This window comes from Grus americana, chromosome 2 (genome assembly GCF_028858705.1).
Source record: "Grus americana isolate bGruAme1 chromosome 2, bGruAme1.mat, whole genome shotgun sequence".
NCBI classification, from domain to species: domain Eukaryota; kingdom Metazoa; phylum Chordata; class Aves; order Gruiformes; family Gruidae; genus Grus; species Grus americana.
In genome coordinates, this window is record NC_072853.1 from 96,353,030 (window position 1) to 96,365,968 (window position 12,939).

The 12,939-nt window shown below is 47.3% G+C and overlaps 1 protein-coding gene across 1 annotated transcript; it reads left to right on the plus strand.

Annotated features, from left to right (window-relative positions):
• Positions 1 to 7,817: 7,817 nt before the first annotated feature.
• Positions 7,818 to 12,938, plus strand: LOC129202668 (transmembrane protein 14C-like). The gene is made up of 4 exons (XM_054815942.1): positions 7,818 to 7,976; positions 8,476 to 8,577; positions 10,208 to 10,292; positions 10,504 to 12,938. Exons 1-4 carry the CDS (start codon positions 7,901 to 7,903, stop codon positions 10,559 to 10,561), a joined length of 321 nt encoding a protein of 106 aa, XP_054671917.1. The 5' UTR covers positions 7,818 to 7,900; the 3' UTR covers positions 10,562 to 12,938.
• The last annotated feature ends 1 nt before the right edge of the window (position 12,939 follows it).

The following is a 12,939-nucleotide window of genomic DNA, read 5'->3' on the forward strand; positions in this document are numbered from 1 at the left end:
CTCACCCTAACCCCCTGAGTGGGACGGGACAGCTTTGAGGCACAGGAGCCCTTCTCCATGTCTGAAAAACAGGGTTTGCATATTTGTCTTACTTGGCCAACTAACAGAACTGGAAAAAATTAAAAAAACCTCTCTACAGGCAGAGTTTGTCCCACCACTGTCCTTAGACCATCATGTGTAAGGATGCAGAGGGAGAGATGGAAAGCGGGGAAAGAAGTAGCAAGATAAATATTTTCAGGACTGAAAAAGCAGTAACTGAGCTTTGGCAATAACAGTAATTCTGTGTCACATTATGATATGGCGTAAGCCTTCTTCCCAAGTTCACTTCATTTCATCTTATTATAATGGTTAATGCACATGGTTAACCTTGGGGTTCACTTCATCACGGCCCTATTTTTATTCCCCAATAACAGCCACTAGAGGGAGGCCATCAAATATCTGAGCAGGTTTTCCCTTCCAAGTCTACATAACCCTTTAAAACCACACAAAATCTCAACAGACTAGGCATGCTGCACAGAAAAAAATCAGTGCTTGGGGATATTTTAGTATGGCAAACAGAAAGCAAAAGTTATGGGTATCCGTCATCGTGTCCTAAAAAACAAAGCAAGGAAGCAAAACTATGAATGCTTCTTCCTGTAGCTGTGATGGTTCTATTTACATAGCATTTTAGCAGCGCTGTTGAGTGACCTAGTCAGCAGCATGGAGGCAGGATAAATCAGGATGCCTGAATATAAGGAGAATATGTGCTGCTTGCTCGCCTCTCTTCTGAACAAGCAAAGATGGCTCAAAGAGTACCTCTTGAGTAACAGCGATTTACCATCAACTTTATTAAACCATTGCTAAGTTCATGGTCTTTTAGGAAACTGGATTGCAACCTGCAGCAGTTCAGAAATGACAACACATCATATTCAGACATCCTGAAGCACAGCTGGTAACCCCCAGGGAAGGGTCTGAACAGGCAGGATCTGCTTCTGTCAGCTTATTCTGCATTCATACCTGCCAACATTTAATAACGCAGATTCCTGCAGAAAGGCACCAAGAATTATCTCCAGAACAGAACTTTGGTGGAAATCCTGTTCATTTTTTTGGGGAGGGGAGAAGAAGAGGGCTTTGCTCACTTGCTGCCGTGGTGGCAGCTGAAGAGAAAAGTATGTCAGAGTCATTCTTTTAAAGAGGGAGTTTTGGGGTGTCCAACTTGAGAGGTCTGGAACCAGCCCCCCCCCCCCCCCCTTTGTTTTATCGAGCTGAATATTCCCCAAAGTGAAATGTCCCAAATAAAATAAAGACATTCTCACAATTTTATGTGAATATTTAAAGTAGCCTGGAGTACAAACAAGATTGCATTTCATCGCTCAGACTCCACAGGCAAGTGGCAAAATATCACCCAACAGCAGAAGCAGTAATCTTGGCAGTTTGAAACAGTGGATATAAAAGGGTGTTGTACTCTAAGCCTGAACAAATACAGGTATTGTAAAACTGGGTTGTATTACCTATTTAAGAAAGAACCCAGAAAAACATCACAGCTGGTTAGCCTATTGAGACACCTAGATTTCTGTCCAACCATGATTTAGAGGGTTGGGTTTTTTTCATGAATGCTACTCCATGTTACATTTTTCTGGAAGTCAATTAATTTGTTTTCATTGTGTGCCTGATTTTGGGGCACACCACCTGCCTTATCAGCCTCTTTTTTTTTTTTTTTTAAATAAAGTACATTACAGTTAATCACCATTTGCGAAGTGATGTGGAAATAAAAGAGGGAGCAGAAAAACTTCTAGCAGCTGAAGGAAGTGCATCTGAACCAATGTGACCTAACAGTGTTAGCAGTACTTGGAACGGCAGTACAAGACAGGGAGAGATGAAAAACTGGAGGAGGTGGCTGGTAGAAAGGACGTTAAGGAGGGTCTATTCAGTTGCTCACTGAGAAGCTGACCAGGACGGGGCACGTGAAGAACTTGTTCTCTCTAACTGGATTTCCAAGCAGGTCCGACTTTCCACTGAAGTCAGTTTGACTTGCTTAGACAACCCACTGGATGCCCTTCTGCTTATTGAACTCCTAAAGACTTTTATACGCCCTGCCCAAGGAGCCAAAATATCACTGTAAGATTTAACGCATGTGCAGCTGCAGACTTTTGGCTCCAAGGACAGTCAAACGAGCACAGGACCAGGCTGCGCAGGGAGGCTGTGCAGTCTCCATTCTTGGGGGGGCTCAGGACCCCACTGGACAAAGCCCTGAAGTCATGACAAGTACATCTGCACAGGCTGTCACCACTTTGGGATCTCAGGTTAGGCTTTACGCCTATGAATGAAAATCAACAGTCCTCATTCCTAACATTAAGGACTTTTTTATGTATCATATGATGCTTTACGAGCAGCTCCAAGACCCTGCAAACTTCTGCGCCTTTGCTAGATACTGCACCATTTTTCCTTCATTCCCTAGCACCTCAGAGGTTCGGTACATTAAAAATGAGCCAGAAGCAGCATGCATTCCTATTTTGTTACTCCATAGATGAGGTAGGGAAGAGGGGACATGCACCTTCTGTCAGTAGGGAAGAGACGCCACCTTTGCTTCACCCCTTGTTTGCTGTCATCTTAGCCTAGGACAAATCTTGGCCTCATCATCAGGGTTCGTTTAATTGGTCTATTAATGCAAGTAGGTAGTCGTGCAAGACATGGAGTGCTCTGCTGTGCAGCTCTACGGCATAGTAGTTGGGCTTGCAATGGGACGTATGAGCTGACAGGGCTGGTGCTTGCTAAGTCTCAAATTAAGTGCAACAGGGTTTTAAAGTATCTGGATGTGAGACTTGAGAGTTTCTTCCCAAGCTTTCATCTTCCTATGACACACTATGTCTTCAGGTCCAGTAGGCATCGTCAGGTGCTCGTTTTCCACCCCGCAGTGCAGCACCGTGAAGTTAATGCACGAGCAGAGACACTAGTTAGCTCCCAGGGTCTGTCCCAAGCCAGCAGACCAGGCTGAGCTGGTGCAGTCAGCGTTCAGCGTGGGGTGATGAGTGAAGCTGCTGCAGACGGAGGGAGACCCTGTGACCATGCATTTCCCAGAGCCAGCCGATGTCAGCAGGAGCTGCAGTTTCAGGCTTACACAACATGCACGGCCACAGGTCTGCTGTTCCCCATGGTGAATGACTTTCAAGTTTCACGCTATTTCCCTTTCGGCTAAACACACCCAAATATCCCCCACCCCAAGGAAGACGTATGTTCTGTGTGTGCCTGCAGCATCGGAGGTGTGTGCAGCAGCCAAAAATGTCCGGCAGCGCGTGCCAGGTTGCAGGAATTCTGAAAGAGTCCCGGGGAGCACAGTTGCGAGAGTGGGTCCAAGAAGAGCAAGACACAGCGCTGTGCCTCACCGTGTTCACAGCGGGGCTTGAGCCTGCAAACCGGGCATCTGCACAAGCGCTGCTGATTAAGTAGAAGCTGCAGGTGCTGCAGCTCCTCCACTGCCATGGAGAACAGTGCCAAGATCTGCCCGTTAGCACACACTGATTCAGAGGTTAAGCCACAGCATTATGCCATGATGTGAAGGATTACAATAGCGTCCTCAGCCTTGCCCAGGAACCAGCCTGTTAACGTACAAATATCTAATGAACATAACATCTTCACATAAGGCTTAAAAAAAAAAAGTTTTACTGGCATTACTCAGCACCTGAGAGGCGCTTTTGCTGACCCTTTGCAAATAAATCCATTCTTAATGGATTTGAATGAAGGTGGATTTTCATTGCTCCATGTTCACAGCGCCACCCACCCTATAGCTACAGTTTTGCTTGCCATCTCCTTCCTCTCCCCACGCCAGAGCCAGGGATGACTCAGACTTGTGCTAAGGGAGCACCATCCAAGAAAAGGTCTTTGCCTAGCACATCCTGCTGGCTCATGGCTGGTGACTGCCAGCAGAAATTTTAAGGTGGCCCCGTGGTGGTTTGCTGTGTGAGCATCAAGGCTCACTCGTAGGAATGATAAACAACTGGCTGGTGTGTGAATGTCATTTTTTGGGAGGGGCACCTGAAGAGGCTGGAAATAAGCACTAGAAATAGGCCTAGAAACAGGGGCTCAAGGCAAAACAATGGCATTAAGTAGGTAACAGGTAAACCTTACTATCTGATCTGATTAGTTATGTCAAACCAAAAGCAAAGGTCCTGCTTTAAACAAAGAAGCCAGCCTGGTTTCGATCAGCAAGTCATTGCAGACAGCGCTATATCGGCTAGATGCTTCAAGCTCCACTGCAAACCCTAAGTGCCAAAACCATCAATATTTGCAGTCCATCTAATGGCACAAAAATGCAAATCAAGTTGTCTTCACAACAGACAGCAAGCTTCTGCAAATGTGATGCACAGTCTTAGTCTTTTTCATGCACCCACTATTAAGGGTTGTAGAGGAAGTCTTAAGAGGATATATGGAGCTCAACAAGGGGGACCAGAGAACATGGGGAAGGGGAGGAACACCAAAAAGATAGAGAAAACTTTAGGACAAAAGTGGGGAGGAGGAAGGAGAAGGAAAACAAGGAAGGGAAAAGGAAAACACAGCACATGAGAGAATGAACTGAGAATGTGAGGAGTTGATAAGCTAAATAGGATAAAAGTACTGTTTTGGTGTCATTCTTTCAGTGTAAGCCTTCTTTTCCAGATAACCTGGGCCAAACTGCTGGTTTGCCATAGAGCTCACAAAACTGCAACTTGTTTTGTTTTGTTTGTTTAGTGAAAGCCTGACAACTGTATTAACTTTCTCTTGGTCGAAATATGTTTGTGCTAATCCCTTAACCATTCATATACAATAGAACAAAGGTGCAGCCTGCACACCTCCTCTTCCAAGTCTTTTAGGGAAGCAAGTGAGGAGGAAAGTTCATTGCCTTGCAAGGGAATAGGTCTGACCACAGTGTGCAGCGTGCAAGCTTCATATCTTCCGATTTTTTTTCTTTGCAAATATATCCATGCCAAAGCACAGCTACCATCAGTAGTGCAGTTAAGGGGGGAAAAACCCCCTATAAAGCAGAATGCATGATCGACAGGTCATTTGTGTTGTCCTACAGGCAGGCTTTGAAACTTGCCAAGTTTGGTAAACTTTTGGGTACACATTAATGAACAAGCTCTGCCAGGGGTCAGAAGGTAATTTGCTTCTTGTGTCAGGTGGACCTCATGATATTTTCCTTTCTGTAAAATACATGAAAGATCTCATCACAAGCACAAACCTCAGTGCTCAGTTCTCAAAGCACAGCTGGGAAGGAAGGAGGCAGAGATCAGCTGGGAAATTTCCACCAGTCTCATGGAGACTGTGTCACGCAGAATCATGGACCTCTGAGGTTGGAAGGGACCTCTGGAGGCGACCAAGTCATAGAATCAGAGAGTCATAGAATCCTTTAGGTTGGAAAAGATGTTTAAGATCATGAAGTCCAACCATTAACCTAGCACTGCCAAGTCCACCACTAAACCATGTCCCTAAGCACCACATCTACATGTCTTTTAAATACCTCCAGGGATGGTGACTCAACCACTTCCCTGGGCAGCCTGGTCCAATGCTTGACAATCCTTTCAGTGAAGAAATTTTTCCTAATATCCAAACTAAACCTCCCCTGGCACAACTTGAGGCAGTCTCCTCTTGTCTTATCACTTCTTACTTGGGAGAAGAGACCAACACCCACCTGGCTACAACCTCCTTTCAGGGAGCTGTAGAGAGCAATAAGGTCTCCCCTCAGCCTCCTTTTCTCCAGGCTAAACAACCCCAGTTCCCTCAGCCGCTCCTCATAAAGCTTGTTCTCTAGATCCTTCACCAGCTTTGTTGCCCTTCTCTGGACACACTCCATCACCTCAATGTCCTTGTAGTGAGAGGCCTAAAACTGGACACAACACAGTGAGGTGCGGCCTCACCAGTGCCAAGTGCAGGGGGATGATCACTCCCCTAGTCCTGCTGGCCACACCATTTCTGATACAAGCCAGGATGCTGTTGGCCGCCTTGGCCACTTGGAAATCCCACCTCCCCTATCTCAAAGCAAGGTCAGCTTGCTCAGGGCTGTGTCCAGTAGCGTATCGAATATCTCCACAGATGGAGACTTCACAGCCTGCCTGAGTGCATCTTCCAGTGTTTGGCCACCTTCATAATGAAAATTATTTTACTTATGTTTAAATGAAATTTCCTGTGTTTCAACTTGGGCCCCTTGTCCTGTCGTTGAGTACCACTAAGAGGACCCTGGCTCGATCTGCTTTACTCTTCCCCATCAGATATTTATATGCATCGATAAGATGCACCTGAGCCTCCTCTGCTCCAGGCTAAATAGTCCCAGCTCTCTCAGTCACTTCTTGTACAAAAGATGCTCCAAGCCCTTAACCATCCTCATAGCCCTTTGCTGGATCTGCTTCAGTATGTCCATGTCTGCCTTGCACTGGTGAGCCTAGAACTGGACCCAGCACTCCAGTCTGTGGCCCATCACAGAGCACAGGGATGAACGCCATCAACCTGTCTAACACAGCCCAGGGCGCTGTCTCCCTTCTGTGCTGCAAGGGCGTGTTGCTGCCTCATGGGCAACTTCTTGTGACACCCTGGGATGCCCAAGGACTTTCCTGAAAAGCTGCTCTCCAGCCAACCAGCCCAGGCACTTCTGCGGCCCCAGAGTGGGAGAGCTGCACCCTCCCTCAGGAGCTGGGATTGCGTCCGGTGCAGTGCCAGGATGGCTGCTCCACGCGGTGCTGGAGATTGTGCCCCATAGCACATCACTACCATCACTAAGCATGTGCACACTGTGCTCAGCAGCGTTTCCGGGGAATCCAGATGCCTTCTTTTGACATCTGTATTTGGCTTATGTGGCAAGGTTGTGGTAGTGGGGGGCTGAGGGGGTGGTTTCTTTCAGAAGACACCAGGAGCTGCCTTCATGTTGGGCAGAGCCAGCTCCAGCCGGCTCCAAGACAGACCCACTGCTGGCCAAAGCTGAGACCGTCAGAGACACTGTTGGCGCCTCTGGGATAATGTATTTAAGAAAGGGTAAAAATACTGCACAGCAGCAGCTGTGAGAGAGGAATGAGAAGATGTGAGAGGAACAACTCTGCAGACGCCCAGGTCAGAGCAGAAGGAAGGAGAGGAGGTGCTCCAGGCGCCGGAGCAGAGATTCCCCTGCAGCCCCTGGAGAAGACCATGGTGAGGCAGGCTGTCCCTCTGCAGCCCATGGAGGACTACAGTGGAGCAGATATCCACCTGCAGCCTGTGGAGGTTAATGGTGAGACAGATATCCACCTGCAGCCCATGGAGGACCCCAAGCCAGAGCAGGTGGATGTCCTGAAGGAAGCTGTAGTCTACAGAGAGGAGCCTGCACTGGAGCAGGTTTGCTGGCAGGATCTGTGGCCCCGTGGGGGACCCACGCTCGGGTGGTTTGTGAAGGACTGTCTCCTGTGGGAGAGACCCCATGCTGGAGCAAGGGAAGAGCGTGAGGGGGAAGAAGCAGTGGAGAAGAGGCATTATGGACTGACTGCACCCCCATCCTCTGGGAGAGCGGAGTGATGTTGAGCCTGGGAAGAAGGGGAAAAGGTGGTTTCATTTTCTTTTATTTCTGACTTTCCTACTGTGCTATTAATCGGCAATAAATTAATCTCCCGAAGCCGAACATGTTTTGCCCGTGTCGGTAACCAGTGATTCAAGATCTTTACTCCCGCGGAACCGCAGGATCGGGACGCGCTGCAGCCCACGCACCCAGCCAGCCCCGTGGGGGCCGCGGCGATGCAGGCCCCGTACCGGTCACTGCAAGGCGCCGTGCAGCTGCCGAGGCGAGCGGCCTCCCCCGGGTGCCCGTCACGGCGGGCGGGAGGGACCTCCGGGGGAGGCGGTGCTGCCGCGGGGAGGGCGGCCCAAGGTCGGAGCGGGGGGTGGCGGGGCGAGGTTGGGTGCTGACCGCGGCCTGCTCTGCCCGCAGATGGAGTACGACTGGCTGGGCTTCGGCTACGCGGCGCTGGTGGCGGCGGGCGGCGTTGTCGGTTATGCCAAGGCAGGTAGGTGCCGGCGGCGGGGTGGGGGTGGGTGTCCCGGCCCTGCCCGCAGGCAGCCCTCCGCTCCCTCCCGGCCCGGGGGCGGCTGGCCGAGCGCTTCGGGAGGGAGGGAAGGAAGGAGGGCTGTGTCGCTGCCGGGCCGGCCTCAGGGGCTTGACTGCCGCCCTGGGAGCTGGCGGGGTCCCCGCCGGCCCTCCGAGCGCCCTGCGAGAGGCTGCCGCCTCAGCCGGGGCTGCGGGAAGCTCGGGCGCAGGGCCCCGGTCCGCTGCGGGGAGTGACCCCGGGGAGCCGTGCTAAATCCTTGTTGCGTGGAAACGGTGCTCGGCTGAGGTCTGAAAAGTATCTTACTAATTAAAAAAAAAAAACCCTCCAGTATCTTTTCTTTAGATTGGTTTTGTAGATTTTTTTAGTAACAGAAACTTGCGAGTGCTTTTGTTTGGTTTGCAGACTAAGCTTTATATGTGTTCTTTTGCTAACTGCTTTATCTTTCGTTTTATTCAAGGCAGCGTCCCTTCTCTAGCGGCTGGTCTTCTCTTCGGTGGTTTAGCAGGACTAGGTGCTTACCAGCAGTCCAAAGATCCAAAGAATGTGTGGCTTTCCCTCGGTGAGTTTGCTTGGCACCCAAGTACGAAGCGCTACAGGTAGCAGCGGGAATAGTAACCCTTTTTCTAGCACATTTCAGTCTCTCTGTGCTCTTTTATTTATACAAATGTTGTAAGTGGTGTCAGGAACTCCTGCCCATAGCCAGGAGGTATTTGTGTAAGAGCATGGTACCTGGTTCCTTTTGGTTGCCCTTTTGGAAGCCAGGAGTTGGTGAGCAATACCTATCATCTCCTCTGCCAGACAAGATGCCATGTTAAACTAACGTGGCCACAGGAAATGTATGTGAAAAAGGTTTGGTTGTGAAGCAGCATTTTTAGTCTATGGTCACAGAGTGGGCATTTTAGCAATAGTGAAAGCATGGTGACAAGCAGTATGTGGCTTTATGGAATATTGGTTTGCACGAGCATCTCAGAAGAAGAGCAGTATATGTTTTAATGTATCGTATGCTGTGGAAGAAACAATCTTAAGTATATAAAACAAAGGAGGGAATGATCTATTCTCCTTGTGTAATGTGCTGTGAGGCTTTACGAAGCCCCTGGTAGATACTACAGAGGACCAAACTGCCTTGTCAGTTAAGGAATGAAATGTAAACCATAGCTCAGTAAGAAGCAAAGTTTCCTCTTGTGAACTTTCTCTTCCACTCTGGCGTGCCGTGGGAGTGGCTGTGCACCTCTGGCATGAGTTTTTAGTCAGTGCCATGACAGAAAGATGAGCAGCTTCCTTATGTCCTGATGTGGTGTGAGTAGTGCTTTCAAGGGGGCCTCTTGAAAGCGGTATTGTGTCCCTGTCTAGTACAGCTCTTTATTCATCCATTCCTCCTCAGCCCTGCTGCGATGTGCAGTTGTGGCTCCTGCTGAGCTTTGGGTTGATTGCAGTACATCAAGGGTAGAAATCCAGAAAAAGAACCTGGACAGATTATCTTTAGAATACCTTTTGCCCTGTCTGATGCAAGCAAACTTGAAGCTTTGGAGAAAGGTATACAGTACCTCCACCTGCCTTTCTTCGAAGAAACAGTGGCCGTGTAACTTACGTGAATATTGATGGGATTTTTTTTGCAGACTTAGAGATTAAATAATTTGGAATAATGTTTAAAATGTTAGTCACTCTTTCAGTTTGATCCCTTAGATTGTTTTCTGTTTGTTAATTCATATATTCAGGTGGGGTTGTTTTATTTCTAGCTGTAGTATTTAGTTCAGAATGTCAGAGAGAAAGGGGAACCGTAAGAATATTTGCCTTCCACGTTGTGAACTTTGTCACCGTCCCAGCTTTCTGGCAGTTTTGAGCCTATCTGTATTCAAGGAAACAATCTTCTGCAAACAAGGAGAAACTGAGAGAGAGTTGGTGATCTGCTGAGAGGACTGGAGGTTGTGGGCAGTCAGACAGTGGTCTCAACCCTGATGAGATCTACTCGCTTCTAATGAGTGGTGGAGCGTGCTTACCAAAGCTGCCGAGAAGCTCACAACAGCTCTGCTGTGTAACAAAAAGAAGTAAAATGTTTGTGTGGAGAGGAGGGAGGCATTCCTGTCTGTAGACGTGGGCCTGTCGGGTTGGCACTGCTAAATGTCCAAGCGTTGTGGTGCTGCGCTGGTGTTTCTATTTCACGTGGTTCTGACCGGCCTTCTTTTTGACAGTGGCCTCTGGGACTCTGTCTGCTGTTATGGGAATGAGATTTTACAACTCCAGAAAAGCAATGCCTGGGATAATTGCTGGTGCCAGGTAGTTACCTGTCTTTTGTTCTTCTCTGGATTTTTGAATAGGCATTTAACTTAGTTGTGGATTATATTGTTTTAAAAATGTCACGTGGTGAGTTCTGTGAAAAATGAAATCTTACGGTGGAGTTCAGCTAAATGATACCATGTCAATGTTCTTTGTGGGATTTTTGCCTCCCCCTCCCCTTTTTTTTAATAATAACTATTCTGTTCAACAGTTTATTGATGGTTGGACGGCTTGGATTGCAGATCATGGAAAAGCCTCTTAAGCCGTAAGTCTGCGTCCAGTCACTTGAAGATACGCAACTGAGAAGCCTGAAAGTGCAACTGCCTAAACGCGCCACACAAAAGCAGAAAAGGTGCTGCTGTCTGTGCATTGTATTCTTCATATCCTAATGCATGTGGGTTGTGTCTTTAAAGGACCGATGTGGAGAGCCCTTGCTATGTCTTCCAAAACGGTATTTGTCTTAACAAACAGGAAAACATGAGTATAGCATTAGTTCAGCTTCTGGTCCTGCAACTTGCTGTGGGCAAAGGCCTCTTGGCATTTGTGTACGGACAGTTGCAGGATTGAGCTTAAATATACATCTGGACTTGTCACTCTAAAATCATCTATACCTCTAAAACAAGGGGAAAGGAGTTGCCAATTTATCACTAGTAATTAATACAACGAACACGCTTATTACATTACCTCTCCCTTTCCGCTTCCCTGCCAGTTTATCCAGCCAGTATGTTTGTCAGTCAGGGACTCTGTTCTCCCCGCACTGCGCATTAGAACCTGGTGGTAGCACAAAACATAATCAGGGAGCAGGCTGTCAAGGTTCTGCTGCAATGCAATGAATGCAAACCTGTTACTTGCAATTACTTGTAAGCAAAAGTGCCCAGCTAAATGTTATTCATTTCACTTTTACAGATTATTATTCATAAATCAAAAATAGGCTTTATTAGATAATGCTGAATTGTAGGCATAGCTCTTGCATTTCATGAGAATTAAAATGTTATTCTAAATAAACCAACAAATTATTATTACAAACTTTTGCATTTTACAGAACTATTTTTTTTTTAATTGTTCATCTGGATTGATACATTTTGGTGCCTTTTCCGCAGGGTGTCTGGATATATTTGCAAACATGAATTGTATAAATAATCTCTATTCTATTCCCTGAATCTAGTGATTTGTAAATCTAAAAATCCCATGAACTGGGGGGAGGTGTAGAGAACAAAAGCATACACACCACAGATTCAGACAAGTGTTATATTGAAGTATTTTATTTTTTCTGAGGGGAATCATCTGTTTTAGATTTGAAAAATGCTGTATGAAAGTTTATTTAAAGACTGAAGGGCTCAGTTGATCAGTCTTTGTCCTCACTTGGTTCCCTTGATGCCCCAAATCATTCTAAATATAAACCTGCCATACAGAAATAATCCTGGGAGTTACATGTGGATTGTAACGTATCCCTGTTCTGGTCTCATTTAACTTACGTCCCTTTCTGCACAGATCCTGAGCTTCGATTTCTTCAATCATTCTTCTTTGGTGGCTGGTACTGGGAGAGATGGAAGCAGAGGGATTGATCTGTTAGATTGGTGAGACTCTGGAGCTGCCGAAAGTTCTCTAAATATCAGGCTAGTACCTTAGCAGGGGGGTGACATCTTGTGATCTTCCTTCCCTCCTTCCTTGTGGCACCAAAGTGACCCGGCACTGCCTGAGCAGGAGGCACAGAGCTAGCCGGGTGGCAGCAGCCAGGCTCTGCCAGCAGCGCTGTGCTGTGAGACTCACAGTGATGAGGCAGCGCTGACATCAAGCCAGGATGCCAAGTCAAGCAGGTTGGGTTCCAGATCAGCCCGGGCACAGTCACGGCACGGCTCTGGCAAGGGCCAGGGTCTCGGCAGCTCTGTCCTAGGCCACACAATCTGGGTCAGAGCTGGCCTGAGCAGGGGCAGCGAGGGAAGTGCCTCATCCCAGGCTGTGGCCCTGCGTTGGTGGGCAGGTATCTGAATGTCTTTGCTCTAGCTTGAAAAGGTTAGTAAGCCAGATATTTGCATTTAAGATACTTCTCTTTAAACTACCGTATGGGTTATTTGCCTCTTCATGTTGCTTTTGAAGCAGTTGTCTTCTGTGGAAGATGCAAACATAGATGCATCTCCTGGGATAAACTAAGACCAGCCGTGATCCAGCAGTTTTCTAATTATATAACGCTGGTCTCAAATCAGGTAACTTGCAAATTTGGGCTGCAATTGTCCTTTAATAGAATAAAGACAATGGAAAGCAGGGAATCCCACTGATAAGCCTTTAAACTCTTAGACCAAAGTGTTAAGCGTTGCTGCTGTTTCATGAGCTTTGGAAAGCAGTAGCTTGAATTGAGAACTGCTGGTAGAACTTGGTGTTTCCACTTTTCACGTTTAGGAGAAACAGTGGCAATCCAGACAAAGGGAGGAGAGAAAAGCTTGAGCCTGATGTACTTTTTATCCCCTTGGAACTTTACCAGTGTATATTGCATCCTGAGCATCCAATGCTCAAGAAATTAATTTCTGCACTAACAGTTCCATATGTATTGATGAATCGGAGTTTTTTCTTGCTGTTTACAAGAATAATTTCTTAACATTTGTCATGCTTTGATTATGGACAAGTAAAGGCTGTTATGGTTATGTCAAAG

Coding starts and splice junctions, on each gene's coding strand:
- LOC129202668 (XM_054815942.1), top strand. CDS start 7,901: ATGGAGTACGACTGGCTGGGCTTCGGCTACGCGGCGCTGGTGGCGGCG. Junction 8,578..10,207: donor GAATGTGTGGCTTTCCCTCG/GTGAGTTTGCTT, acceptor TCTTTTTGACAG/TGGCCTCTGGGACTCTGTCT. Junction 10,293..10,503: donor GGGATAATTGCTGGTGCCAG/GTAGTTACCTGT, acceptor TCTGTTCAACAG/TTTATTGATGGTTGGACGGC.